The sequence below is a fragment of the Lepidochelys olivacea genome, assembly GCF_965140295.1.
Source record: "Lepidochelys olivacea isolate rLepOli2 genome assembly, chromosome: 8".
In the NCBI taxonomy this organism is placed as follows: Eukaryota; Metazoa; Chordata; order Testudines; family Cheloniidae; genus Lepidochelys; species Lepidochelys olivacea.
Genome location: NC_140418.1, coordinates 105,489,145 through 105,515,566, shown reverse-complemented (window position 1 = coordinate 105,515,566; position 26,422 = coordinate 105,489,145). Strand labels below are relative to the sequence as shown.

General features: G+C 43.6%; 1 protein-coding gene across 1 annotated transcript in view; it reads right to left on the bottom strand.

Annotated features, from left to right (window-relative positions):
* Positions 1-26,422, bottom strand: part of EIF2B3 (eukaryotic translation initiation factor 2B subunit gamma) — a 136,045-nt gene that overhangs the window by 32,147 nt on the left and 77,476 nt on the right. The window contains exons 7-8 of the mRNA XM_084636893.1: positions 5,137-5,264; positions 2,973-3,151 (exon numbers count right to left, since the gene is read on the bottom strand). Of these exons, the coding sequence (XP_084493019.1) occupies positions 2,973-3,151; positions 5,137-5,264 (307 nt within the window). The remainder of the gene's footprint in view (positions 1-2,972; positions 3,152-5,136; positions 5,265-26,422) is intronic.

Sequence of the window (26,422 nt, the reverse complement as noted above, 5' to 3'; positions counted from 1 at the left end):
ATGCTGCAGAGGTGGCCATGGACAGACTGACATGCAAGATGCATGAGGAGAACAGTTCAGGGTTGGGAAGGATGCCAAGGTCATGGACAATGAAAGGTCCATGTTGAGAAGAGAGAGGTCATGGGGCTGTTTCAGGATACTCCCACTTCTTTCAAGATATTCAGTTGAACGCAGCTGAGACAAAGCCACATTCGGTTAAGACAGACAGAGAGGAGTCCGAGTAGCACCTTTGTACAGACATCCAAGTATCACCTCAAGTGTGGCAGTGAAGGTAAAAGTAGAAGTATGATCACCAAAAGGGAAATGGTCGGTAAAGAAAAGCAGAAGGCAGAGAACTGAACCTCATGGAATTCCATCCGGTGGGAGGTGTAGGGATCAGATGAAAGAAAATAACTTGTGGTCTCACAATGAGATGCCATTCACAGTGGATTGTGCAGATATGATCAGCCCTCTCCCTTCTGACATGCTCTGATCAACACAGAAAGAGTTCACAATGCTGGCTTTTAAATGGTCGTAAAGGTTCAGAGTGGACCCTGCGATGAGATGAATAGCTAAATTCACCCCTCTCAGAAAGCAACCGTTTCAGGCTGCCAGCAGCCCCAGGCAGTCATTGCTGCATCTGCCACTCTTCACATCTTGAAGGTTGTCTCTGCCACCACCAGGGCTAGAGACAGAGCTGTTTAAAGGATGAAAGGTGACTTCCTGATGCATAAGATGCAGCCACTATTGAAAAGCAACAACTCACTGAGCCATCCCAACGAGGCCAATTTTACCCCAGTGGTTATGCCTTGGCACAGGGACGCTGTCCTAGCTTGAGACACAGTAGTGCAGCCATGACAGAAAGGATCCAAGAGAGAAATGAACAGCTATGAAGTAGCATGGAATGGTCCATAGTGTCAAAGGCTGTTCCGAGGTCTGGGAGATGAGGAGGGAGAAGCAGCCTTGATCAGCAGAAAGGAGGAGGTGGTTACATACATGAAGAATGATTTCTCATTTGTGGCCAGGGCAAAACCCAGATTGAAATCAATCAAGAGTAGCACAGCACAGGAGGTGATCAGAATGATTAGAGAAAGCTACAAGCGCAAGCATTTTTTGCTCTGAAAAGGAAGGCTATCGATGGGGCGGGAGATAGAGGGAGTGTCTGGGTCAAGGGGAAGTTTAATGTTTTGCCTTTAATTCATCTTAGAAGGAAGCTATTTCCTGCTACTGAAGCTAACTCCCCCTTGAACCCACTGCCCACACACTGGCTTCAGGCATCCAGAAACCCAGCTGGAAGAGAAACAATTCAGGTCCAGTGTCTCCTCCCCATGAGGGCAATGGGTTAGAATGCCGCCCCTCTTCTGGCATTAGAAGTACAGTGCAGTAGCCATAGGCCTGCCTTCTTAACACATAGCTCGCTTTGAGCTGCCAGTAGCAGCTGTAGAGAGAAGGCATCAGAACTGCCTACAAAGCCCAAGAGGAGAGCAATTGCGACTCAAAGATTCCTCAGAGCAGAACAATAGAGGAGAAAACCACAAATAAAATGAAGGGTGCATCTTTTACCTGCAGTGGTAAGAGAAACAAAATGCAGCAGGACTGACAAGAGCTCCTTTTCCAGGGCTCCTCGTTCAGTTCTGTTATATGATTCACCTCCGCAGAGTTTCCTTAGGACCCTTACCATTCCGGAAAGCTAAAAATTCAAGGAAAATCTTCCCCAACATTGCAGGTCCCAAAGTGAATTCAAAGCACTAACGTTACGTACCACCCAGGAGCAAATGCATTTCCAGCACTGACCAAAATGTAGAATATTTAGGTTAAAAAAAAAAAAAACACCCAAACCCAAACCACATGGAGCCTGACTGGCTCAACTCAATAACTTTTCACTCAAGCGACTGCTGCCAAGTGCACATGCTCACTTCTGCTAGCAAGTGGCGCTCTCCCTTAACCCTTCCGACCCTCTTGTCCTTGGGCTTATAACAGAACTTGCTCGCTGCCCTGTCAGCAGCACTGTGCCCTTTCTACCTTGTGTGTGCTCGACTATAGGCACCAAAACAGCTCCTCCCCACCCAATGCATGCAGAGCCTTTAAGCCCACAACTCCTGGGTTCATACCAGTTCTGCCCTGCCCCCAGCTATGGTTTGCATTCATTCACCCATCCATTCCAATGAGATACCACAAACGGAACCAGGAGGCAGACACACGACTGGCCACTCCCAGAAATACCAACCCAGCCCCTTCATCTCCCAGCCACAGTCCCCGATTCCTCCCCCGCAGCATCCCTCCAGTCCTCACCAGCCTCCCCAAACTCCAAAGAAATCGGCCAGTCCTGATTGCGCACCCCCCATCACTTGATAGGTGAAGTGAAGATGTGTACAGGGCAGCTGCCAGTTTGGCAAAAAATGGGATCCTCAGGGTTAAAGCTTTTAATCCTCAGGTCACTAATGCCTACTATTAACGCCACATTCTCTCTCTCTAGCCCTTCCCTTTCATCCCATATTTAACGAAGCCCTATATCAGGGTAAATGTGAACTGGAATTGTGACTCATCGATGTTATCTTCTCTGTCAGCTGGAGTGCCCTGAATTACATTGTTTACACTGGACAAAAATCTGCTCAAGCAATGGTACATTTAGAATGGAAGCTATTAGGCAGCCTATATATGTGGGTTGCTATCAGCGCCCCCCAATAACAACATTCATTTTCATCTGTAGCTCTCAGGGGTGGGAATCATCATCCACAGCTTACAGCGGGGGAAGTGAGGGGCAGACTTGCCCGAGGTTGCCCAGCGAGTCAGAGGTACAACTGGGACTAAATCCCAAGTCGCATACCCTCTGCAGTGACCATGCTGAAGTGCTCAGTCAGCAACTGGATACTTGAGGGAGCTCCCAGGCAATCCTCACCAAAAGGAGGGGTGTCACTGATGAAGCTATCCCTACAGATAACATACACACACACACGCTGTAGTCCCATATACAATTTTTATATTTTCTTTACCTGTCTGTTTGCTTCAATGTATAACCCAAGAGTGTTCACTCGGTAACAGAGCCCCTCTTTCATGATATGGACGTAGCAACGCACTTGTCCTCCATTCAGATCTCCGCTGTGATCATTCCAACATGATTTATCTGGGGCAAATTCCAGCAAGCTATCACCCTTCACATAACTGTAGATGTCTGCAGAACATACATATGCAACATGAGGCAGGCTTCACAGAGGTAGCAACACTCTCCACAGAAGGGTTCTAGACACAGCAGCTTTAAAATATCTTGGGGAGGGGAAACCTGTCCATGGCCCTCACCTGAATATTTTACAGTCATTAAGGATTTTCTCCTGTGTGGTAGGGAAGTGCGACCATCCCCATGTTACAGCTGAGGGGCTGAGGCCCAGGGCACGTTAAACGACTTGCCTATGGTCACACAGGAGGTCTGTGGATGACCCGGAACAGAAGCCAGGGCTCAAGTTCCAGTCTAGTACCCTACGCACTACCCATATTTTCACAATTAAATTGATTTGCACTGTGGCACAGGAAGAAAAACACAGATCCAGAACCTGGTTGATTCACTGATTACAATGGAGTTACTCCTGATTTACACCAACATAAGGGAGATCAGGATAAACCCCATAATGCATCCTCCTGTCCCAGCGGGGAAGAAGCCTGTATCTCAGAAACTCCTCTTTAATGCCCAAAGAAGTTTGACTTTCTAACCCCTGAACAAGGGGAAATCCAGAAAGCACAACAAGAAATCTTGGGGTTCTAGGTCTTTAAAAAGAGCAGGCAAACAAAACAGGGAAGAGTTTTGGTTTTTCACGTTGCCTATTAATTTCATTTGGTGAGCCCTACTTCTTGTGTCATGCGAAGGTGAAAATAACACTTCCTTATTTCCTTTCTCCACACCAGTCATGATTTTATAGACCTCTATCATATCCTCCCTTAGTCTCTTTTCCAAGCTAAAAAGTCCCAGTCTTATTAATCTCTCCTCATATTGCAGCTGTTCCATATCCCTAATAATTTTATTGCCCTTTTCTGAACCTTTTCCAATTCCAATATATCTTTTTTGAGATGGGGCGACCACATCAGCACACAGTATTCAAAATGTGGGCATAACATGGATTTATAGAGAGGCAATATGATATTTTCTGTCTCATTATCTATCCCTTTCTTAATGATTTCCAACATTCTGTTCACCTTTTTGACTGCTGCTGCACATTGAGTGGATGTTTTCAGAGAACTAGTTGGGATTATGTTTTCCAATGTGCATTACTTTGCATTTATCAACACTGAATTTCATCTGCCATTTTGTTGCCCAGTCACTCAGTTTCGTGAGAGCCTTTTATAACACTTCGCAGTCTGCTTTGGACTTAACTAACTTGAGCAGTTTTGTAACATCTGCAAATTTTGCCACCTCACTGTTTACCCCTTTTTTCAGATCACTTATGAATATGTTGAATAGTACTTGTCCTAGTACTGACCCTGGGGGACACCACTGTTTCTCTCTCCATTCTGAAAACTGATGATTTCTACCTTTTGTTTCCTATCTTTTAACCAGTTACCAATCCATTAGAGGATGTTCTGTCTTATCCCATGACAGCTTACTTTGCTTAAGAGCCTTTTGTGAGGGACCTTGTCAATGGCTTTCTGAAAATCTAAGTACACTATATCTCCCTTGTCCACATGCTTGTTGATACCCTCAAAGAATTCTAGTAGATTGGTGAGGCATGATTTCCCTTTACAAAATCCATGTTGACTTTTCCCCAACAAATTATGCCCTTCCCTTTTCTTTCCATTTAGCTTATTCCCCTTAATTAACCCCCCAATCCCTCTCCCCAGAAGAATGGAACTAACATGACATTTACCACCATCACACTACTCACCCTGCTTGTGTGTTCCACCTCTTCCCTCACCCTACACCTGTCTTGTCTGTTTACACAGTATGCTCTATGGGGCAGGGACCGTCTACCGCTTCGTGTTAGTGCAGTGGTTCGCACAATGGTGCTCCCCTCTTGCCAGGTCCTTAAACATTACCATAATAAGCATGTTGAATACATAAAAAAGAAAAAGGACCCACTGATTTAGACAAACTCTGGAGTCTATCCAGTAGCTCAACTGCAGCATAAATGCTTCAAGATCTTCATTAAACCAGCTGATTCTTTCACTCACCTAATGACTTTTGATCCTTCTTTTGATCCTGCTCTTTGTTGTCCTGTCCTTGTCGTAAGGATGCAGGAGAGGAGAACTGTTTCCTAACTAGATACGGAATCAGTTCACTTCGGATAGATGTTAATGACCTAGGCAAAAACAATGACCACAAATGAAATCCATGAACATTAAGTGCTGATAATCATTTGATTTCTTCACAGAAGATCCAGCAGACATTTTGCAGGTTGCTTATTTAGCAGAAATAAATATGCCAGATGCTCAAGAGCAACTGGCACTCAGACAGCTTCCATTAAATGTGTGCTTTCTTACTATATATGAATCTAGAAGGGACTTCACTCAACCTTCTTTGTGAGATAGGGAATCAAAGAAACCTTCTGACCTTCCCAGCAAATTCCCCATTTCTCTAACTCAAATCCTTCGGGTCTGTAAAGGGAGTATAAAACACTACTGGATCACAATGGTGATGCTTGGAACCCACAGTGCATGGCTGCAAACGACGACGCACAGTGCCAGGAAAATAAGAGACTCCAGCGCCTGCTGCAACGCCCTTCTCAGGGAAAAACAATAAAGAAACTACTTGTTGAATAGTGAAACGTTCAAGAATATCTGAAATACTCAATCCTTAAATGAAAACAATGAATCACAAGCCGTAACGGTGTCCTGTTCCACTGCACATCTGAAAACCCAAAGAACATTTTCAGACTTATTTCCTTAACCAAAGGAAGTTTAACACATATCTTAACAAGTTCAGGAATGAAGTGTTATATTCTTTAAGGGCCTCAATCCAACAGCCACAGAAGTCAATGGAAGGGGTCCCACTGACTTTACTGGGCATTGGCTCTTTCTCTCTTATGGACTTATTTGGCCCCACTATCAAAGAAACTCAGCACCTCACAAACTTTTGTTGTATTTACCCTCAACATCCCATCCCCTGTGAGGCCAGCCAGGGCTGTTATCTCCATTGTACAGATGGGGACTGAGGGAGAGAGAGACGAAGTGACTTGCCCAAAGGGCAAGGGCAAGTAAGTGGCAGAGCAGGATTACAGCCAGGTCTCCAAAGTCCTAGGCTAGTGCCCTCCACTGGGCTACTCCTTTGCTTTTCTACAACAACAAATAAAGCCTGCTTCTCCCCCCACTCCCAGGAAGGCCAATGCCATGTCTATGGCACATGAGCTTGGAAGGCTAGTATTTTACTGGAGAGTTAACATTGGAAGATCATTTGAATTTGCAATAAAAAGTGTTTGAAAATAACGCACATGTAATCACTGATGTACTTACTATGTGAGGAGAAGTAACCTGTGGCCTACAACTTCCTTACATTGGGTCTGAAACCAGTTTTATTGTTATTGCTTCATTACTTTAACAATATGCATTTTGTTGCTGGCCTGTTAATTATTTAAAGGCTGGGAAAACCAGTTAGCAAACTGATCCAACTTGGCCTATACAAAGGGGACTGTATAACTTCTGTAATGTATGAGGAAAGGTTAATATGTATCACTTGGCTAAATGATAGCAGGGGATATCCATAATCAGTGGAAAGGTGCAGACATCAGAGAAAGAAAGGGTGGTACCCAGGGCAGAACTAGGAGTTAACTATGGATTCAATTAAAGGAGGAAATATTTAGGTTGAATATTAGGAAAATGCTTTCTGGGCGGTGAGATCTATTAGATGTCAGAACAGACTCAAGTGGTGGAAGTCCTGAAAAATATGCAGCACAGAACAATCCCACCCCAGTATCCTTTGGGATGTGTGACGCTGGAATGGGTTTGGGAACCAGAAAGGTCTTTTCCATCTGTAGCTTCCCTGGGCAAGTTCAGATTAGATCATCAGACCTACCACAAAGACCAGAATGAAGCACTATCCTGGCATACTGACAACAGAGGTTGGAAGGCAACATTTGTGTTACATATTCTGCCCTGTAATTTTTTAGGTTTTGCATATGGAACCATCTGAACCATCCCAAATCTAACCCTTTGATCGTCTCACTTTTGTCCTGAGAGAAAGCCCATGTGCTCTATCCGGCAATCTGTCCTTAATCGTCAAAACAACATAATTATATATCATCTTGAGGTAGCCATATTTCAGGAACTAATGAAGCAAAACTCTTCGTTTTTTAATCACAAAATCTCTCACCACTAACCATTTACAGACTCTCTGTGCCATGGTCTCCTAACCCTGCATTCTGACATACGTGTGGGTATGCAGATGGGCAGTTTACTAGCTTAGAATGTTTGCCTGCAGCTGTGCCATTCAGCAACGATTTCCTGCTTGGGTTTTATACTCTGTCCAAAACCGACAATCATGTTTTTCCCTCAGAGGCTGGCCAGGGCATTTATGGGATCCATTACCTATAAAATATCTGAGTATTTGGCACAGTCTTAAAGAGTCTGAAGCAGAGAACAACACAACAGAGTAAGACGTGAAAGAGGTAGAAATGGGGAAAGACAAAGTTTTGCCCTATTTTGGATGTTTTATTCTTTCCTGGCCATACTTTTACAATCTGCCCAGCATTCTCTGAAATGTGATCCATATTCCTCACTTACACTTCCTAACTCCAGTCACCTATAGAATATCTCACTCTCACACTTTAAACAAGATTTAATGGAACTGTTAAAGGGAATTTGCTGAAAACATTAGCAGTGAGGCATTTGGTAATCAAGATTTGGAAATTTCTCTTGACATGTTTTGCAAATGTGGCTACTCAAAGTAACCATGTAAGAACATTTTTTGAGAGTCTGAAAAGTGGCAAACAAACATCTGGCCAGGGCAAGAATGAAGGCAAGGAATGAGAAAGACAGAAGGATTAGGTCTGAAAAACCTTAATCAGGAAAAAAAAGTTAACAAGAATTTGGGAGGAAGCCAACTGCCCTGCACATAGATTCAGGAAAATTAAAGAAGAAAGGGTTTCTGGCCCAGCGCTATAAAAATATTCTTATAATAATAAAATCCTAAAGAGCAGTTACAAGAGCCTATGTAAAGAATCAGAGAAGAAAGGATAAGCTTGTTAAATCTGGGAAAAGGAGTCTTTCCTATTCTACCACCATGGCATCTGTATTAGCACCACTCTGACTCAAGCACCAAGGAAGGCCGAAACACACCATGAAAATGACATAAGGAAACCTCTACTATTTCCAGAGTGAAGAAGTAAGGGGTAATGCAAAGTTAAGGCAAAAAGCCTGTCTGGATGACTGTGTTCTGACACCCAACAGAAAAATATGGGGGATAAGAAGCAGATGTACCCGCTTTTAAGACTTTCATAAATTGTAATTAAAATAACAAGCCATTTTCAGCTTCCATTCCCTACGATTTTATTTTTAAATGTTCACATCTGTCTGCTTTCATCTCAGCAGAAAGTAGGATTTCAATATAGCTGTCCAAGTGTTAGACATGCTGCTACTCTATCAAGTGTAAAGAGAGAGAACAAAACGGAGCTCCAGTCCTGCTGAGAACAATGGGAGAAGGTGGCTCTTTTGAAGGGGTCAATTCGTAATGACTCAAAATTTCAGTTATGAAAAATAACAGCCAAAAAATGACCATTAATCCCAAATACCTTCAAAAGCTACTCAACAGGCAGGCCAGGAGGAAGAGGGAAACAAGGGTGTATTGATGTGTGTTTGCAGGGAGGAGAGGGGGAAGCTGGGATGCATGGGCAGGGGGAATTTGGTGGTGTGTGGACAGGAGGTGCAAGAGAAAAGTGGAATTTCGAGTGGTTTGTGTATGAAATCTTTTAAAAAGATGTCCAAACAAAAACTATGTTAAAATGGAGTTAAAGTTGAGAGTAATATCAGTAACTTAGGGTAAACTATAATACCAGGATGTTGTAATCATCCCAAAACCAAGGCATTCTAAACTTAAGAAATTCACAATTAAAGTTAAATTTTAAAAAATCCAAACAAATTAAGGTATGGAACAATCGTTAGAGCATCCAAACAACCTTAACTCTGCCCTCTGATGACACCATGGGGTGGGGGGAGAGAATCCAGAGTGTCATTAAAAATCACTTTAATTTAATCAGGGTCCCACACACTAGAATGCCTTAATCATAATCGTATGATTTTTGCATGGTGTCACTATGCAGAGTTTAGGTTTCTGCTAGAGGAAAAACTTTCAGTTATGAAGAGGAGTAAGGAGAAAAATTACCATTCGTTCCCCAAAATACTACTCAAATGTAGCCTTTGCACAAGATCTCCATGAGTTTTAACTGTACAGAAAGTTAGAGGAGTCCGCGACAGAGATACGGTTGTTTGAGTGCTGATTGTGCTGTGCACTTCTATACATTCTCTCTCTCACACACGTACATTCACACACACAGAGGAATCACTTCAAGCTGCCTCTTGGATAGAGCATAGCAGCATTATAGCTTGCAAAAACATGGCAAAAAAGGAAGTGAAGAACAATGGATCCAGCTGAAGCAAAAGGTGGAGTTGAGGCAGAATATGATCCTCTAAATTGGAATTTAGTCTGGGTTTGCTATAAAATGTGTGATGTGGTTTTTATTAACCCAAACTGGTTAGAACCTTGATTTCCTGTGTCTCAATACTCCTTAACATCGTTAACAAAAAAAAATCACAAACCACATTGCCTATTTAAACACATCATTTGATGTATTCCCCTCCCCCACAAAATGCATTAAGTCGAGGTGCTAGGATGGTGCCATTGGCTTGACACACAGCAAAAATGGAAGCACCCACAGCCTTTATTTCCCTGTGCTATTTTGCACTTGCTGGAGACGTTAGTAACAGAAGCGTCAGTCCCATTTACTGGCTGTCATTCGTTTTTATCTTCCAAGTTTAACATTAAACACCATAAAACAGCACTAATGAGAATTTGCATGTTATTACCAACCCCAGCCCCCCCACTTTTTTTTTTTTTAATTTATCTGTGTGGAAGCGTGAAATCTACTGTTGTTGCCAGGACCCACCTGTAAAACCAGTCACTCTTTTTCACGGGTTAGTTACTGGGGGGGTGGGGGGACACATCTTAATTAGAATCAGCTAATTCCATAGATGCAGACAGTGTTTATGATTCACAACCACAAAGGAGAAACTGGTTTGTGTTTTCCTTATTTAGTACTGTCCCTTTTTTAGGGGTATAATGTTCACTCGTGTAGTGCTATGTAACGCAGTGGGTCAGATTCTGATATCTGTTACCGGAGTGATTCCACTGACTGCTGCATAGTCCAGATTCACATCAAAAGTAGAATATGGCACAATATTTCTAATCAGAACTACTGGTTAAAGTTCAAAGTGTCTACATATACACAACTAACAAATCCTACAGAATATTATAGCATCGTCCAAAATGAGCTTTGCATGTTTACATAGGATAATAAAGATCTAAGAAAAAGGGAAAGAGGAAAAAAATAGAGGGGTGGAGGAAGAAAGAGAAAAGTTAATGATGAAGCTTGTAGGTAACATAGTTCATGGTTCTCATCGTTTAAGGGATAAAGACAAATAACGTTTAAAAATTCCATGTAAGCCGGGAGCTCTCTTGTTGAATCTCAATGTTATTTTCTCGTGATCCTTTGATGGAGATTAAAAATTTCCATGTGAATACAAAGAAAGAAACAACAGATACTCTGAGATTTCCCCCCCAGCTTTGAATTCTCTAAACTAGAGCAGCAGCCACCATTCCCATTCCCTCCTCCCGCCACCACTCTCCCTTAAAGAAAAAAGTCAACTCACTTTGAAGAAAAAGACAAAACAAGGCCAGGGCAAGGAGGATTAGGGAAATGATATTTATATCATGGACCAAATTAAAATGTCAATGCAAGAGGCAGGGAAACAGCCCTTGCCATATATACACGCCAGGCATGTTTCCTCAAGGAAATAGGAAAGAGATTTGAAAAGAGTTAATGCAGTCCTCAGTTAATACCACCTGCCTCAGACTCAACACCACTTAAAAGACAGTGTTTGGGTCCATTTCCCACAATGTGGTTTTAACGAGCACAATGGAAGAAGCCATTACAAGCCTTTTTCCCGTCTCCTTATTGATTCGGGGCAAAAAACTCTGGAATTTCTGAGACACGCTAAGAATTTGGAGGTAGCAGATGTGGGTTACATGCAGAAGGGAAAAAAAAGCAGCAAAAATTAAACAGCATGATGGGGGGGGGGGTTGTACTGTGTTCTGCTACAAGACATATTTTTCCCCACATCTCTCAATAACCTCTCTCCCCATTCATTTTCTTCTAACCCAGTGGTTCCCAAACTTTAACAACCTGTGAACCCCTTTCACTAATGTCAAGTCTCGCGAACCCCCTCCTAAAAATGAATATTTCCAGGGATTGCCTCCTTTACCTGAATATAAATTATAAAAGCAGTGATCTTGGAAATATAAAATTTGTTTTTATGACATGCTTATTACACACTATTTATTATTAATTATTATTTATCACCACAGTATTTTTATTACATTAGGAAAATGGCAACACTCTTACAAGATCTCACTTTTGTAGCTTGAATCACTTTGAATGAGCCTATTATAAGACAAGGCTCCTAGGTTTCATCAAGGAGTATCAGATGTGAAACAGCAGGAAGGGATTTAAGAAGCCAACTCAGAGTTCCTCCTACACAAGCATTCAGGTCTTGAGCAAAACAGGCAAACAACGCACGTTACAACAAAACTTAAACTTGTTCTTCATGATCATTTTAAAAACAACACTAGCTGCCTATTTAATTTTAAAAACAGCAAAAAATATCCACCTCCCTTTCTATTTCTTATAAGGAGTCTTGACATTTACATCTTCTCAGTCTGATAGTTATGCTTGCTTTGATCTGCTTAGCTCTTGTAAGTCCAGGGGCTCCAGGCTGCTGACCCCATGCTGCCCAGGTTCTCTAGGGACAGCTCTGTTGGCCATTAGGGAATTTTTCCCCCAAGAACCCCCTGTAACATTTCACAAACCCCAGTTTGGGAACCACTGTTCTAACCCAAGACTAATTTTAACCAAAGTAACCAGGTGGGCCAATAAACTGTTAGGCAGTTCCTTGTACCTAACCTGATAACCCACAGTATTAATCAGGGCACTGAACAAACATTAGTGCTTCTTTCATTTTCCCCCCTGTTTTGCTATAAAAATTTTTGATGCAAAGAGAGAAATTGTCAGTTTTTAATTCTAATGGGAGAAAAAAACCTGGGAGAGGAAAGTTTTAGGCTATTCAGTTCCAGCTGTAAACAGGTAAAATCTATATTTTTTAAATCTCACGTTAATTAGGAAATTTGTCAGCGTCTTTTATATTATTGGAGCTAAAAATCCACAAATGAGTCATGGAAACTTTGAGAAACATTCTGTTGAAAAACAAGTCCTCCTGCCTGCTGCCATACTTCTTGTCCCAGATTTTCGTTAACTAGGACCTTTGGTTCTGACAAGTTGACCACCTTCTGCTTTCATAACCTGCATGTGACCCCTTCTACAGCCATCATTCAGCGTTCCTGGCTAGCCTCAGGCTTTTGACCTTAGACCAAAGTTTCTGAGTGAATTTCTCAACCCCCAGGATTGCCTCTAAAATCTCAGGACTCTTGGCAGTGATGATGGCCAGAGGGAGCACACATGCTATGATCACAGACAGCACAACCTGAAAGTAGGGTGGACTAAATTATGGAAGGGACAGAGTGAAGGCAGGACGCAGCAAAACTGTTCTTGAGTTCCATCAATGTTTGGGTTCACTTATACCAGTAGTCATATTCCCAGGAATCTACTTCAGCCAAATAACATTAAGAGAACTAGGCAGCTTTCTAAAAAACAAACCATAGAAACAAAGGTTCCTCTTAACTAAAAGCTCAAACCATCTGAAAGTATGTGCACACACACAGGCATATCCCCAGGGTCACCCAAACACCCTTAACTCTGCCCACCTAGAGCCACCCAGGAACACCAGACAGCTCCAGATACTTTGCCTGGGAATGCCAACAGGTTTTCAGAATTGCTCTTTAAACAGAAGTCTCTGCTGCCCTTGGAGGCCACCCAGGGAGTTTGGCAGTCCTCACCAACTGCTCAGTAATGGATCACAATCTTTCCCAGACAGCATCCCCTTCTGCCAGATCAGCCCCACCTGCAGTTCCCTGCCAGCACCTCCCCCGCATCATGTGTATCTGAGCCACACGCTGTCTGCGAACTGCCTGGGGGCCAGGCTCATTTGCAAAGTGTGCATCAGACAGAGGCTTTCTGATATTATGCCTCGACAACACGTGTGTCTATGACACACCAGTCAAACTGGTGTCTGTATATCAAAAAATGGTGTATTATGTATACATTTAGATAAATGTATATAAAATACACCTTAAAAGATGTGCCTACAGAATGTATTTACACTTCAAAATACAGACATCTCTATAGTAAGTGGATTTATGTGTACACATTTATTGTGAATTTTATATTCTCACAATATGTCTGTTTCATATTTTTGAAAAAAATTTTGAAAAATATCTCCATAATCTCCACAAGCTATGAAAGTACCTACTGCTTGTGAAGGAGCTGTGGGCTTCGCCTGCACTAGGTCATTTCCCACTGCACCTGTCAGCTCCAGTGTGTTTCCTCTCTCAAGGATTGAACTCACAACTCTGGGTTTAGCAGGTCAATGCTCAAACCACTGAGCTATCCCTCCCTCCCATTGTTTCATCTAACCCTGCCACAGAGCATTGATATTTGATGTTTCTATAGAAACAGGTTTAGAGCTATGAGGAAACCAAACGTTTTTAGAAAAATCCTTGGAGAGAGAGAGAAACAGGGGAATTGTTAAAGTTTTCCTTAATTTTCCAGAAAAAATTCAAGTTTGGGATGAGAGGAGATCAAGATCATTCAGGTAGATCAGATGGTTTGTGATGGATCTGGGGTGGAGAGAAAAGAACTGGAAGCCAGCCTCCAAGTTAACCCTGGTGAGAGGGACTAGCACCTCCCCCCGGTAATTATTTTCCTGGTATAAACATGAGGAAATTGTCAGTTTTTAATTCTAATGGGAGAAGAAAACCTGGGAGAGGAAAGTTTTAGGCTATTCAGTTCCAGCTGTAAACAGGTGCAGTATGCTGTCACCGTATACATAGGGGACCGTGTCATCAAGTGAGGAATGCATGGCAGGAGTAAATGGACCTTTCCCACCCAAAAATCCTGCCTTATACACAAGTGGCACTGTGTGGAAAAGAACAAGGTAGTACAATGATATTGGGAAGCTTGGATAATATTGTCCAGGAGACAAAGATTAAAAAGTCTAGAGGAGACAGGCTTGAGAGTCACATAACTGGCTCAAAAAACATTCCAAGGGTTACATGGAGACAAAGTTCAATTTGACTGGGAGCTAATCACTGAGGCTACAGGACCTGAATAATGCAAAAAGAATTCTCAAAACTGCTTTACTTGTTAAGTGAATCAGCGTTGGACGTTTTCATGTCCTTTCTGAATTCACTTTCTGCAGTTAGAGTCAATGGGCCCGATCCTCAGCCAGAGTGCCTCTACTGAAGTTAATGGCTGAGGATCAGGCCTATTGAATCGTACTAGCACAAATGCTCAGGGACTGCAAATTTCAACACCATACGCACAAGTATTTACAGAAACCAAAATAGCAACATTTTCACTTTCAAGTATTTGTCAGAGAGGTACCTGCATGCTCACCCAGTCAGGGATCAGAAACAGCACCATGTGACTTTGGACCAATCATAACCAACCAGCATGGCTCAAATTTCAAATATGGCATATTGAGCTCTCACACCAAAGGATCTATGTCTGATCAAGCCACAGAATTAAACTGACCCCATCAAATAAGCAAACTCACGGAAGCTGAGGTCTGCTTGTGGATATTCCACACACAGAAAGAGAAGCTGCATTCATCAGAGATACGATTTGTTGAGAATTATTTACTCAGATCTAATTTGAACAGTTGAGGTTTTTTCCATTTAAGTTTCAATAAAGGAATTTTGCATCAACAAGCTGAATCAATACCAGAAAAGGACAATGATCTGGCAAGTTCTGAGTCGTGTCATGCCGGATAAGGGGCAACATCTGATGTGAAAGGAAATGGAGACGATAAACTCACCTTTCATGTTCCACTTGCTTAAATGCACACGGCTGGGTGAGGCTGGGATTTTTTTTTGCTGGTTTGGAGAGCTACAAGCTCTTCGCTCTGTCTACATACAGGACACTTCCTGCAGGAGCTGTTTGTTTATTTACCCATTTGGATCACAAGGAAAGTATTCATTATAAAACCCCTCTTTACAGTGAAGAGGGAAACATTCCAACCATACGGCTGACACATGTTAACTTGCAGGTATTCACAGAGCAGGTTCTGTTTTTAAGGCTGTACAAAGACCACCAAGCTGGGAGTTTAGCTCTGCCAGACCTCCCCCAGCCAGCAGCTCTTGCCAGAAAACACAGGTGACAGTCTGAATGATAAAAAGGCATTTACAGGGGAAAAGGGGAAAACGCACAGGTTTAGTCTGCAGCACCTTAACGCAAACTTGCAAGGGGCCTCCATGTACAACCTACCACACAGCCATCCAAGCATGAGCCTTCATACAAATTCGCCCTCACCCCCAGTTTTAAAAGACCCAGGTCGTCTCTCTACTGTCCCGTTTTCTCCACAGGGGAGGAGAAAAAGCCCGGTTTATTCCTATTTATTTCGGCAGTGCAAAAGACAACGGTTAGCTTCATTAAAAGTGAGCCACCAGATCGAGCTGGACTTTCATTACACAGTTTGTTGCAAAGGAGATTAGCCCTCAGTCCTGGGAACAGTTCACAGCTGGTAACCCTGGCTGTTAGGTCCACAGTCCTGAGAAAAAACAGTGAAGATCTAATCCTTTTCCTTAGCTCTCAATCAGCTCCCTCTGATTCCATAAAGCCCCTGCGGGCAGAGTGCTCAGCCGGGAGTGAGTGAGACATTAGGGTGGTGAGTGACAAGTTAACTGTATCGGGGGAACTGTGGCTATCATGCCTACTTTTCCCAAGTCAGACCTTCCAAAGTAATCACACTATCACTCTCTATTATTTTTGTCCTTCACTGTAGTTCTAATTTGCCCTGTTAGTATCAGGAGTCCCACCATGAAACAAAACTCTCCAGCGTCCAAGTGGCTGTAAATAAAAGCAGTAGATTATCTTGCATCAAACAACTCAAGATTGCTAGGTTCAAACCACAGATGTGGTTTTTAATATGCACAGACACATAAAAGATTATATCCAGATCTTGAAAAGAAATAGGAACAGGAGAAGTGCTCCAATATGTAAGAAACGCATTTGTTAGTAACCATGGTCATTTCTTTTATACACATGCTTAAGAGTCTCATTTTCAGGAAATTGAGGCCAAAGGCCCACTTGCATTAGCAAATGCAGTTACCACAATTGTGCACACAAATTGCGCAAGATTCACATGCACAAGGGAAGTAACTACACAAGTGCAAATGCAATATGGTATCTGCTTTCTGAAAACTCCGGCCCTAAATTGTCATGTATGTTTATTACAGGCAAGTGGTGCCACCCAATGTTAAGGCTGACCAGCACTTTCCAGCAGAAGACCTTGCTTTCACTTGCTTATAAACTTTGCCAACCTTTAACTATTTCAGCTGAAAAAAAAGGAGTACTAGTGGCACCCATACCAGGTGTTTGCCTCAGGCTGCTTTTTTGGGGGGAAAGTTTCAGCAAAAATAGCTCAGTCGTTTCCAAGACTGAGATTAGGGGAAAATGTGTCGCTTTGTCCATGTTAACAATCAATCTCCCCTCTACCCCCGGCCTTTAAAAATGAGACGCCTCCATGCTTTGGTGCGAAGACTTGAAATTTGGCACAAGTCCACCTTTGTGTCAGGGATGTGTCATTTACCATCCCCATGAAAAAATGCCCAAATTTGGCCAAGTTATAAGAGTGCAAAAAAAACATAATAATAATAATCATCACAGATCACACATACTCAGAAAAGACTCTGTTTTTCAGCTAAATTCTTCCAAGAGTTTCTCTGCACTGGGCATGCTCTACCCGTTCACAATGCCTACATGGTGAATGGCCCGTGCAAGGGCCATTGCCAAATCCAGTACTGAGAGGGGCAGCGAGGGAGGAGTAAAAGCGTATCTCAGTGCCGTGAAACCTTCTGGCACCAGCATGGAAGTCGGTACAATTGGGCCAGACTGATCTCAATTTGTCTTGCGGTGTTTTGGTGCTGTCCTTTGCCTGTGCTGAGGGCTTATCCCTTGACCTAGAGTCCTCCCTGTGGGGAGGATGTGTTGCCCACTTAGAGCTGTTTATGCCTGGTGCAGAAGCACCTGCCCCTTTCAGGGGACAGAGCTGGGTCTCTCTGCCCTGGAGTGCTGCCGACACCTTGGGGCAGAGGTAAACACAGCCAATGTCAGGGATGTTGCTATCAGGGGTTCTGGCACCTTTGTTTCCCTGCTGGAAGTGAGAGTGTGGTGCCCAGCAGCCAAGGGGCTCACTGAGACGACAGAGAGAGAGTTACTCACCTTGTGCAGTAACTGAGGTTCTTTGAGATGTGTCCCCCTGTGGGTGCTTCACTTCAGGTGGCAGTGCATCCTGGCGCCGTTGATCAGAGGTTTTTCCATAGCAGTGCTCGGCCGGGCCAGCTGTCTCGTGGCACCTGTCTGTCTCATTGAGCACACATGCACAGCGTGCCCCCACTCAGTTCCTTCTCTACCTTAGAGTCCTCTTATCAAACTTCAAAGCAGAGGGGAGGAGGGTGGGTAGTGGAGCACCCATAGGGACAACCATCTCCAAGAACCTCAGTTCCTGCACAAGGTGAGTAACCTTCTCTTCTTCTTCAAGTGCTGTCTCTGTGGGTGCTCCACTTCAGGTGAATGTAGAGCAATACCCATTAAGGATGGGTGGACTTTGGAGGTATATGGCTAACCAAAGTAGAGAGGACCAAAAGGCCAAGTATGGCATTGTCCCTGGAGTCTTGCGTAATGACGCAGTGATCGGTAAAGGTATGTTCTGACGCCCAAGTGGCGGTTTTGCAAATTTCTGAAATGGGTACATTGTGAAGAAAAGCCACGGAAGTTGCCATGGCATGTGTGGAATGGGATCTGCATTGGCTGGGACGATTTAATTGGGTATGGGTCCTGCTTTTGAGCAGGGGGTTGGACTAGATGACCTCCTGAGGTCCCTTCCAACCCTGATATTCTATGATTCTATGATCTGATGCTCATAGGGGGTTCTATACAGTTTGATATTAATTTTGAAAGTTGTTGTTTGGATATTGCTGACCCTTTGGATTGTTCCATTGTCGAGACAAACAGTCTTGATGATTTTTGGAAAGATCTCGTCCTGTGCAGGTAGAAGGCTATCACCTGTCTGACATCTAGGGTGTGTAGTGCAGCATCCTGTGAGCATGTGTGCGATTTGGGATAGAATGTGGGAAGGTGAACGGGTTGGTTGATCTGGAAGGTTGATGACACTTTGGGGAGAAATTTTGGATGGGGTCATAATGTGACCTTGTCCTTGAAAAAGATGGTGTAGGGTGGGTTGGTCATTAGTGCACCAGTCTCACTAACTCATCTCACGGAGGTAATGGCTACTAGGAAAGCCACCTTCATGGACAGATGCAGTAAGGAGCAGGTAGCCATTGGTTCAAATGGAGGTCTCATGAGGCCCTTGAACGTTAAGTTCAGGTCCCGTATTTCCAGATAGAGGGTTTGTAGGCCAAGCATGAGGCGCTTTGTAATAGGGTATGTGAAAACTGAAAACCCCTCGATTGTGTCATGGAAAGTATTAATCGCCGCGAGGTGAACTTTGATAGAGCTTAGCGATAGTCCCAAATTCTTCAATTCAACCAAATAGTCTAGTACCACCGGTAATGGTGCGGTACATGTAGTGATCTGTTTGTTTGAACACCACGTGGAGAAACGCTTCCATTTCTGCAGGTAAGTAATGCGTGTACATTGGCGTCTGCTGTTTAGTAAAATATTTTTCACTTGTTCTGAACAGGTTAGCTCTCGTTCGTGGAACCATGCTTTCAGGTGGAGCTTCTCTAGTTGCGGACATAGGACTTGTCTGTTGTCCTGCGACAGAAGGTCTCATGTTAATGGGAGAGTCTGTGGTGGATGGGTAAACAGACATAACAGGTAAGGGTATGTTTGTCTGGGCCACACTGGGGCAATCACAATGATTGTAGCGCTGTCTTCCTTTATTTTGCGTAGGACTCTGTGGATTAGTGGTATTGGTGGGAATGCGTACATAAGTGAGTTGTCCCACCGGATTAGAAAGGCATGCCCTAGGGATTGGGGGCAGAGTCCTGCTCTGGAGCAGAACGAAGTACATTTGCTGTTCTGGGGCATGGTAAATAAGTCGATGGAAGGGAACCCCCATTATCTGAATATTCGGTGGAGGGTCATTTCCCAATCGTGTTCCCAGGAGAAGTGTCTGCTGAGGGTGTTGGCGGTGGCGTTTTGGCATCCAGGAAGGTAAGAGGCTGAGATGTCTATATTGTGGCGGATGCACCAGTTCCATAACATCATGGCTTCGGTGCACAGGGAGTGGGATTAGGCCCCCCCTTGTCTGTTGATGTAGAACATGCATGCTACGTTGTCTGTCATGACTCGGATGGATTTGTTCCTTATTGGGGGAGGAAGTGATTAGGGGGATCCTTGTCTGATCCTGGGAGAAGTGATTTCTCCATTAGGATCATCTTCAGGCGGAAGTCCCAGTCTCGGCGGGCTCATGCCCACAAGTTGCTGCAATGGACACACTTGGAAGGAATGTGCATCTCTCTGAGGCACCTCACACATTGAGCGTGTCCATCAGATCTAGGCATTGCCTCGTGGCAGGAGCCACATCTCTTAAAGCCAGGGGAACCTGGCATAGTCGTTAATGTTCATGCCCTGAGAGGGGGACTATGAACTGAGGAGAACTAAAAATCTAAGTATTGAAGAAATTTTTTTTTAAATGAACTACAAAACTACAATAGAAGAAAACTTATTTAACTACTGATTTTTTTATACTCCAGGGGGAAACGGCTCTCGCACTGCGGAGAGCTCCGTCTTCAGTCAAGGACGGTTGAGAAGGAACTGGAGGGAGGGTGTGGGAGAGAGAGGGCCAGCATACATGTGTTCAATGGGACAGACAGGTGCCGTGAGACAGCTGAAGCGTGCACGCACGGCCCAGCCAAGCACTGCTATGGAAAAGCCTCTGATCAATGGCTCCGGGACGCACCGTCACCTGAAGTGGAGCCCCTACAGGGACGGCACTCAAAGAATACTAATTTCCTGCCTGGAGGACAGCCAAGATCCTTGAGCTGAAGTTACCCTCATGGGCTGCTCCAAGAGGAGTAACTTGAGGCTCACATGTCAGGATTTTCACATGCAAGACCAAAAGGAGCAGCAGCTAACAGACTTGATGGGGACATGTGCTTCCCCGAGACAGAACAGGCAGCTACTCTTACCTTCTACGGTGAGTACAGAGTTTAAACTCCGGTTTCAGAGTAACAGCCGTGTTAGTCTGTATTCGCAAAAAGAAAAGGAGGACTTGTGGCACCTTAGAGACTAACCAATTTATTTGAGCGTAAGCTTTTGTGAGCTACAGCTCACTTCATCGGATGCATACCGTGGAAACACAGCTCACTTCATCGGATGTATACCGTCCGATGAAGTGAGCTGTAGCTCACGAAAGCTCATGCTCAAATAAATTGGTTCGTCTCTAAGGTGCCACAAGTCCTCCTTTTCTTTTTAGTTTAAATGCCGAGGATTTGGAGTCCGCCATAGCTAGCGGTTGTCAAGAAGCACCTCACCCCACTGTACAGGGAGGTCTCCCCTCTGTTTGTTCTAACTGCTCGCTTTCCCTCTTTTTTGGGCGGGGGGGTGGGGTGGGAGGATGGCACACAAATTATATTGGAATTGGAAGAGGTTCAGAAAGGGCAACAAAAATGATTAGGGGTATGGAATGGCTTCCATATGAGGAGACATTAATAAGACTGGGACTTTTCAGCTTGGAAAAGAGACGGCTAAGGGGAGATATGATGGAGGTCTATAAAATCATGACTGGTATAGAGAAAGTAGATAAGGAAGTGTTGTTTATGCCTTCGCATAGCACAAGAAGTACGGGTCACCAAATGAAATTAACAGGCAGCAGGTTTAAAACAAATAAAAGGAAGTATTTCTTCACACAACGCACAGCCAACCTATGGAACGCCTTGCCAGAGGATGTGGTGAAAGCCAAGACCATAACAGAGTTCAAAAAAGAACTAGATTAATTCATGGAGGATAGGTCCATCAATGACTACTAGCCAGAATGGGCAGGAATGGTGTCCCTCGTCTCTGTTTGCCAGAAGCTGGGAATGAGTGACAGAGGATGGATCACTTGATGATTCCCTGTTCTGTTAATTCCCTCTGGGGCACCTGGCACTGGCCACTGTCTGAAGACAGGATACTGGGCTAGACAAACCCTTGGTCTGACCCAGTAGGGCCATTCTTATGTTCTTAAAGAAAATTAAAAGAAAGAAAGGAATGAAAAGGAATCCGGGAAGAAGCTTCTTTACTGAAGTAAGGTTTGAAAGTCAGAACGGGATCAGATACAGTCCACCTTGCACCTCATTGCCATGAGTGGTAAGAAGGAATCAAAGGGCGCAGGGCCGCTTTGCTCTTTAAGCCCTCTTATGGGAGCATGAGGTGACTCAGGGCACACGCGCGTCCCAGACACAGCCTGGTAGGCAAAAGATTCCGATCTCGCATACATGGGATGCATGTGCAGCTCCAGTGGGATCTACACGGACTCGAAGGAGAACATGTATTTTATGGGGTCAGAAAAAATCTGCAGTAAGATGAAGTCCAACAAAAGTGATCTTAGCCAAGAACCACATTTTTCATATATTATATATACAATAAAAATTATTTTGGGGGAAAATTATAAGTAGGGCTATATTTTTTAAAGAGGCCTCAACTTGGCCTCTAATTTACTGCCCACCATCAATTGAGAGTGAAAATGATGGCATTCACATTTGTGGGGACACTCAAGTAGTTAGCCATCACCATAAATGCTATCCTTTGTGCCTGTAACTGACTGTGGGCACAATATTATTGATACATCCTGTGTACTATAAACACACGTTGCATGCATGCGCACACCCACACCCACAGACACCCATTCTCCACTCTGCCAAATTCACAAAGGGAGTTTTGGGGTGTCAGTGATAAGCTCTGTAAAGCAAAAAAGGTGCTGTGTTATTTTTTTAAACAGAAATTGTGCCAGGGTAGAGCTTTGGAAATATTTTGGAAAAGGAACAAATGAAAATCTACCATGTTATTTCATGTAGATCACAATTTTTCCACTAAAAGTTTCCTGGGGATTGTAAGCAAGCCAACTTTGAGCACGTACTGCATGGATATTAACACCTGCCTGCACAGCATGCGTGCTTGAAGAGCACAGGCTCAGATCCTCCCTCTGCTACCGGTTGGGCTCATGAGGGAAAAGGGGGTAAGGACTCTTTTTCCATCCCCCTGCAAGCAGCAGCAAGGCAGAACTCCAACCTAGTGCTCAAGAGAGAGTGCCAGAAAAGGGGATTGGCTCCCATGTTGGCCAGCATCACAGAGCCCCAAGGGTGTGAGGCCTGCCAGCTGTGGGGTGTGAGCATGCTGTCTGCAGCGTGCTGGCCTTTGCTGCGTGCTGATCTTTTTAAGAGAAGCAATATTGTGCACTTCTCCAGGAGGTGCAGGGCTCATCAGGAGCCATCCCGCCCCAGGCTGGCAGAATGGCTTCTGTAATTAACACACGGCCAGCACTGTTCCATTCTCCCTCACTACTCCGAGGCTCTCCTCACACTAACAACTTGGCCCTCGAGTTATCTTTATCCTCATAAAGGAGGCTTTAAAAAAAGGGAAAAACTCTCTCACAGGTGCCATGTTTAGGACCCTGCCTAGAGAAGAAGCAAGGTCTTCTATTGAGTCACGCTGGTATCAGGGTCTCCTGCTCAGAGATGTAGGGATATTCTGCTGACTCACCATGGCGCCAACACCAAGGCGGTCCCATCAGCTCCAATCTCTCGCAGGCAGAGGGAACAGAGGGTCCTGCAGGGAAAATCCCTAGGAACAGCCAAGCTCAGGGTAAATTTTAGACCAAGTTTGTTTCTCGGTGTTTAAGTTTACATTACAGGTCCTCCCCAGGAAGACAGCAAGTTTAGACCAACTTAGTGTAACGTGTGTGTATTGTGCCAAGGGCAGGGTGGGACTGTCACAAGTCCATAGACCTATTCCGCCGGAATTCAGAATTGGGATAGCTTTTGAGAGATGTGTGGGGTTTGGGGGGTATTTTAACTGCCAAAAAGATCTACCTTTTCACACGCAAAGAGTGTTTTTCCTTCTGTGAAGAAATAAACCCTGAAAAACCTCTCCCAGGTTTAAATAAACAATAACAAGGGTGTGTGACCTCTTGACTTTGCAAGGACACAAAAATTGCAGTATTTGATGTACACATAATACATAGACAAAAATAATGCCAGTTTTCATAGACTATCATTCAGATGCACTAGGGAACCTTGCTTTTCGGAAGCTCTAGAACTTGTTTGCTTTGCCAACAGACTTCGCTGTAACATAACAGAACTTCTAGCAGGAATATCAGTTACTCCATCACATTTAATATATTATCAAGCCTGAAGTTCAGAGAGCTGAGTTATGGACTGGTTAATAAGAATTTGCCCTCTCTTAGCATCTTCCATCAGATAGTTCTAAGCACTTTACAAACATTGATTAATTTAGTCTCCCAATATCCCGGGCAGAGTTGGAAACTGAGGCACAGAGAAAAGAAATGACTTGCCCATGGTCACGAAGGAAGCCCGTGGTAGAGCTGGTAACAGAATGCTGGAATCCTGACACTGTATCCTGTTCCTGACCCACAAAAGCAGGGTCTTCTCTAGAAATCTTGCACTACTGGATGGCTTCTCTGGGGTGTGACCCTCTTATATCCAAAGCAACAGTCGTACTTCAACCAACCGTGAATTGGTTAAGCTGTTGTTAAAGGATATTTCCCCCCCTTTATAGCTGATGCTCAGCAACTTTGGACTTGTCTACATACAGTGTGTGCACCAGTTTATTTAAACTGCAACTCAGTGTATTAAATCAGATGATTTTAAATGGACTAGAAACTGATTTAAGGTAGCCCAATTTAAGACATTCAAATTGATTTAAGTGCCTCCCCACCCAAAAGTGCACTGATATAATTAAACCAGTTTAAAACTCACATCTTCAATTAAACTGGTGCTACGCTGTGTGTAGACCAGTCCCTTATGCTGTCCGGAATGACAGGCACTCTGTGCTCCCTACCACTTTACAAAAATGGATTCACAAGATTCATTACTATTATTTTTGAAAGGTAGTATGTATAAAGTATCCTGATATTGCAGTTAACACATCCGGAGGAAGAAATCCTCCTAAAAAAGGTACAGGAAAAGTATTGTAAAAGTTGAACTTTTCCTAATAAAGGACAAAAGCACAACTGCTCCCCAGGCAATCCCTCAACCTGCCAGTAATCATAATCTTCCTCTGCAACATGCTGCACCATAGCTGGCCCTGGGAGCCAAGCTTTTAACTGCTAGGCCAGGTGTTTTCTCCTTTTGTATGTTAAAATACAATGAAAACAAAAGTGTGGATCCCTCACTCATGCTGCAACAATGAAAAAGACAAGTTATTCCCACCATCACATCCCCAGGTTCCAATATTAACACAATGTAAATATTGCAATACCAAGGAAGTACACTGTGTCAGTGCTTCCTGGCACAGTACAACAGCTTCACTGTTCACTTCAGGCCCTGCTGTTAGTTTTAACCACACTCAAACTTAAACAAGGCATCTGAGCTTCTCCAGCTCCAGCATGGAATTGCAGAGAAATAAAATCTTAATGAAAGTTTTCTCTGGACTGAAAAACAATCATATAAACGTCAGTAATTTTGAGGCAAAAATATTCCACAGGATCTTTCAAACGTCCTGGAATACTGCTACTGAGCATGGAAAGGTCTCTGAGTATGCACTGTCCTTCCCTTCCCCCAGAAAAGAAAAACAAGCTGAGAATGCCCACCAATGCCGGAAGCCTGAAAGCCTGGGTTATTCATTGTGGCAGGAATCCCATTTTCCAAGCATGGAGATACTGTACCATGGTTGGCTCTCTCGCAGTTGGTTATTGGTTGAATAACAAACATGTAGCTGAATAAAGATAAACAAGCAGCCACCTGTGGTTGGTAATCTGAGTTTTGTTATCAAGTCTTGAAAATGTTAACTAAATGGTATGACACATGCAGCCAAGAAGTCAATTATAATTTAAAGGGCTTAGAAAATCAGACCTAATTTAGGAGATGTGGACCTATTCAGCATACAGATAAAAGACAACCAATGATAACTGCACAAATGAAGAGCTCTTGTAAAGAGGACAGGGAACAGTTATAGGTGTGAACAGAATTTGGCATTTTCATAACAGAAAGTGCAATCCTGCTCTTGCCGAAGTAAAACCTCCCTGGCTTCAAAGAAAGTAGCATAAAGCCTCAAAAATATTATGAGTCAAATTTTCAAAAATGCTATCTAATTTTGCACATGCCTTTTACGGATGCCAATAAAAAGATGCTGCTTTCTATCCCTCTGAAATGATTATTTGTCTAGCACACAGGGACCAGGCCTGAGTTATGTGAAGCACTGTGCAAACATATAAACAGAGATGACCCAGAGTTTACCAGCTAATTTAAGACAAGAAACAGACCAAGAGGGCACAATATAGACAGTGAGGCAGTGAAAGGCATGACACATCTAACATCACCATTTGCACCTGTAAAATTAAGTGGGTTGAGGCCTTTGTGAAAATTTGGCCCTATGTGTTCACTTAGGAAAGAAAGGCGCAAACTATGTTTCGCTCTGATGTCATGTGACCCATAAACATGACTCCACAAATGCCACCTGCCTTCTAAAATGAACTCTCACAGAGCACTGGGAGCTTTGACTGCTCCAAGAACCAGCTACCCGGGGCCAATCAAGCATTTCCATCTTGCAGATTTGTTTCCAGTGCCTATGATTAATTCAACTGACTGGTACAAATGATCCCAAGTACCAGTCCCAGCAACAGAGAAGCACTACACTCAACAGTGGCGAGAGTGTCCCCTGGAGATTTGTTACTGATTTTCCCTTTAAAAGGCACACACATACAACCCTGATCCTGCAAACTTTCCACGTGTGGAGCCTCCAACCAAATACCCAAGAGAGGGCGTGCGTCATGTATTTGTGCCTTCCTTCATGATCAAGGCCACAAGAAATTCCTTCCTTCCTCAATGTTCTCTCTCCTGTCAGTTGCTCTGCTAAGAAATATGGCTATGAATTCAACATCTAGTCATGACCTTTAG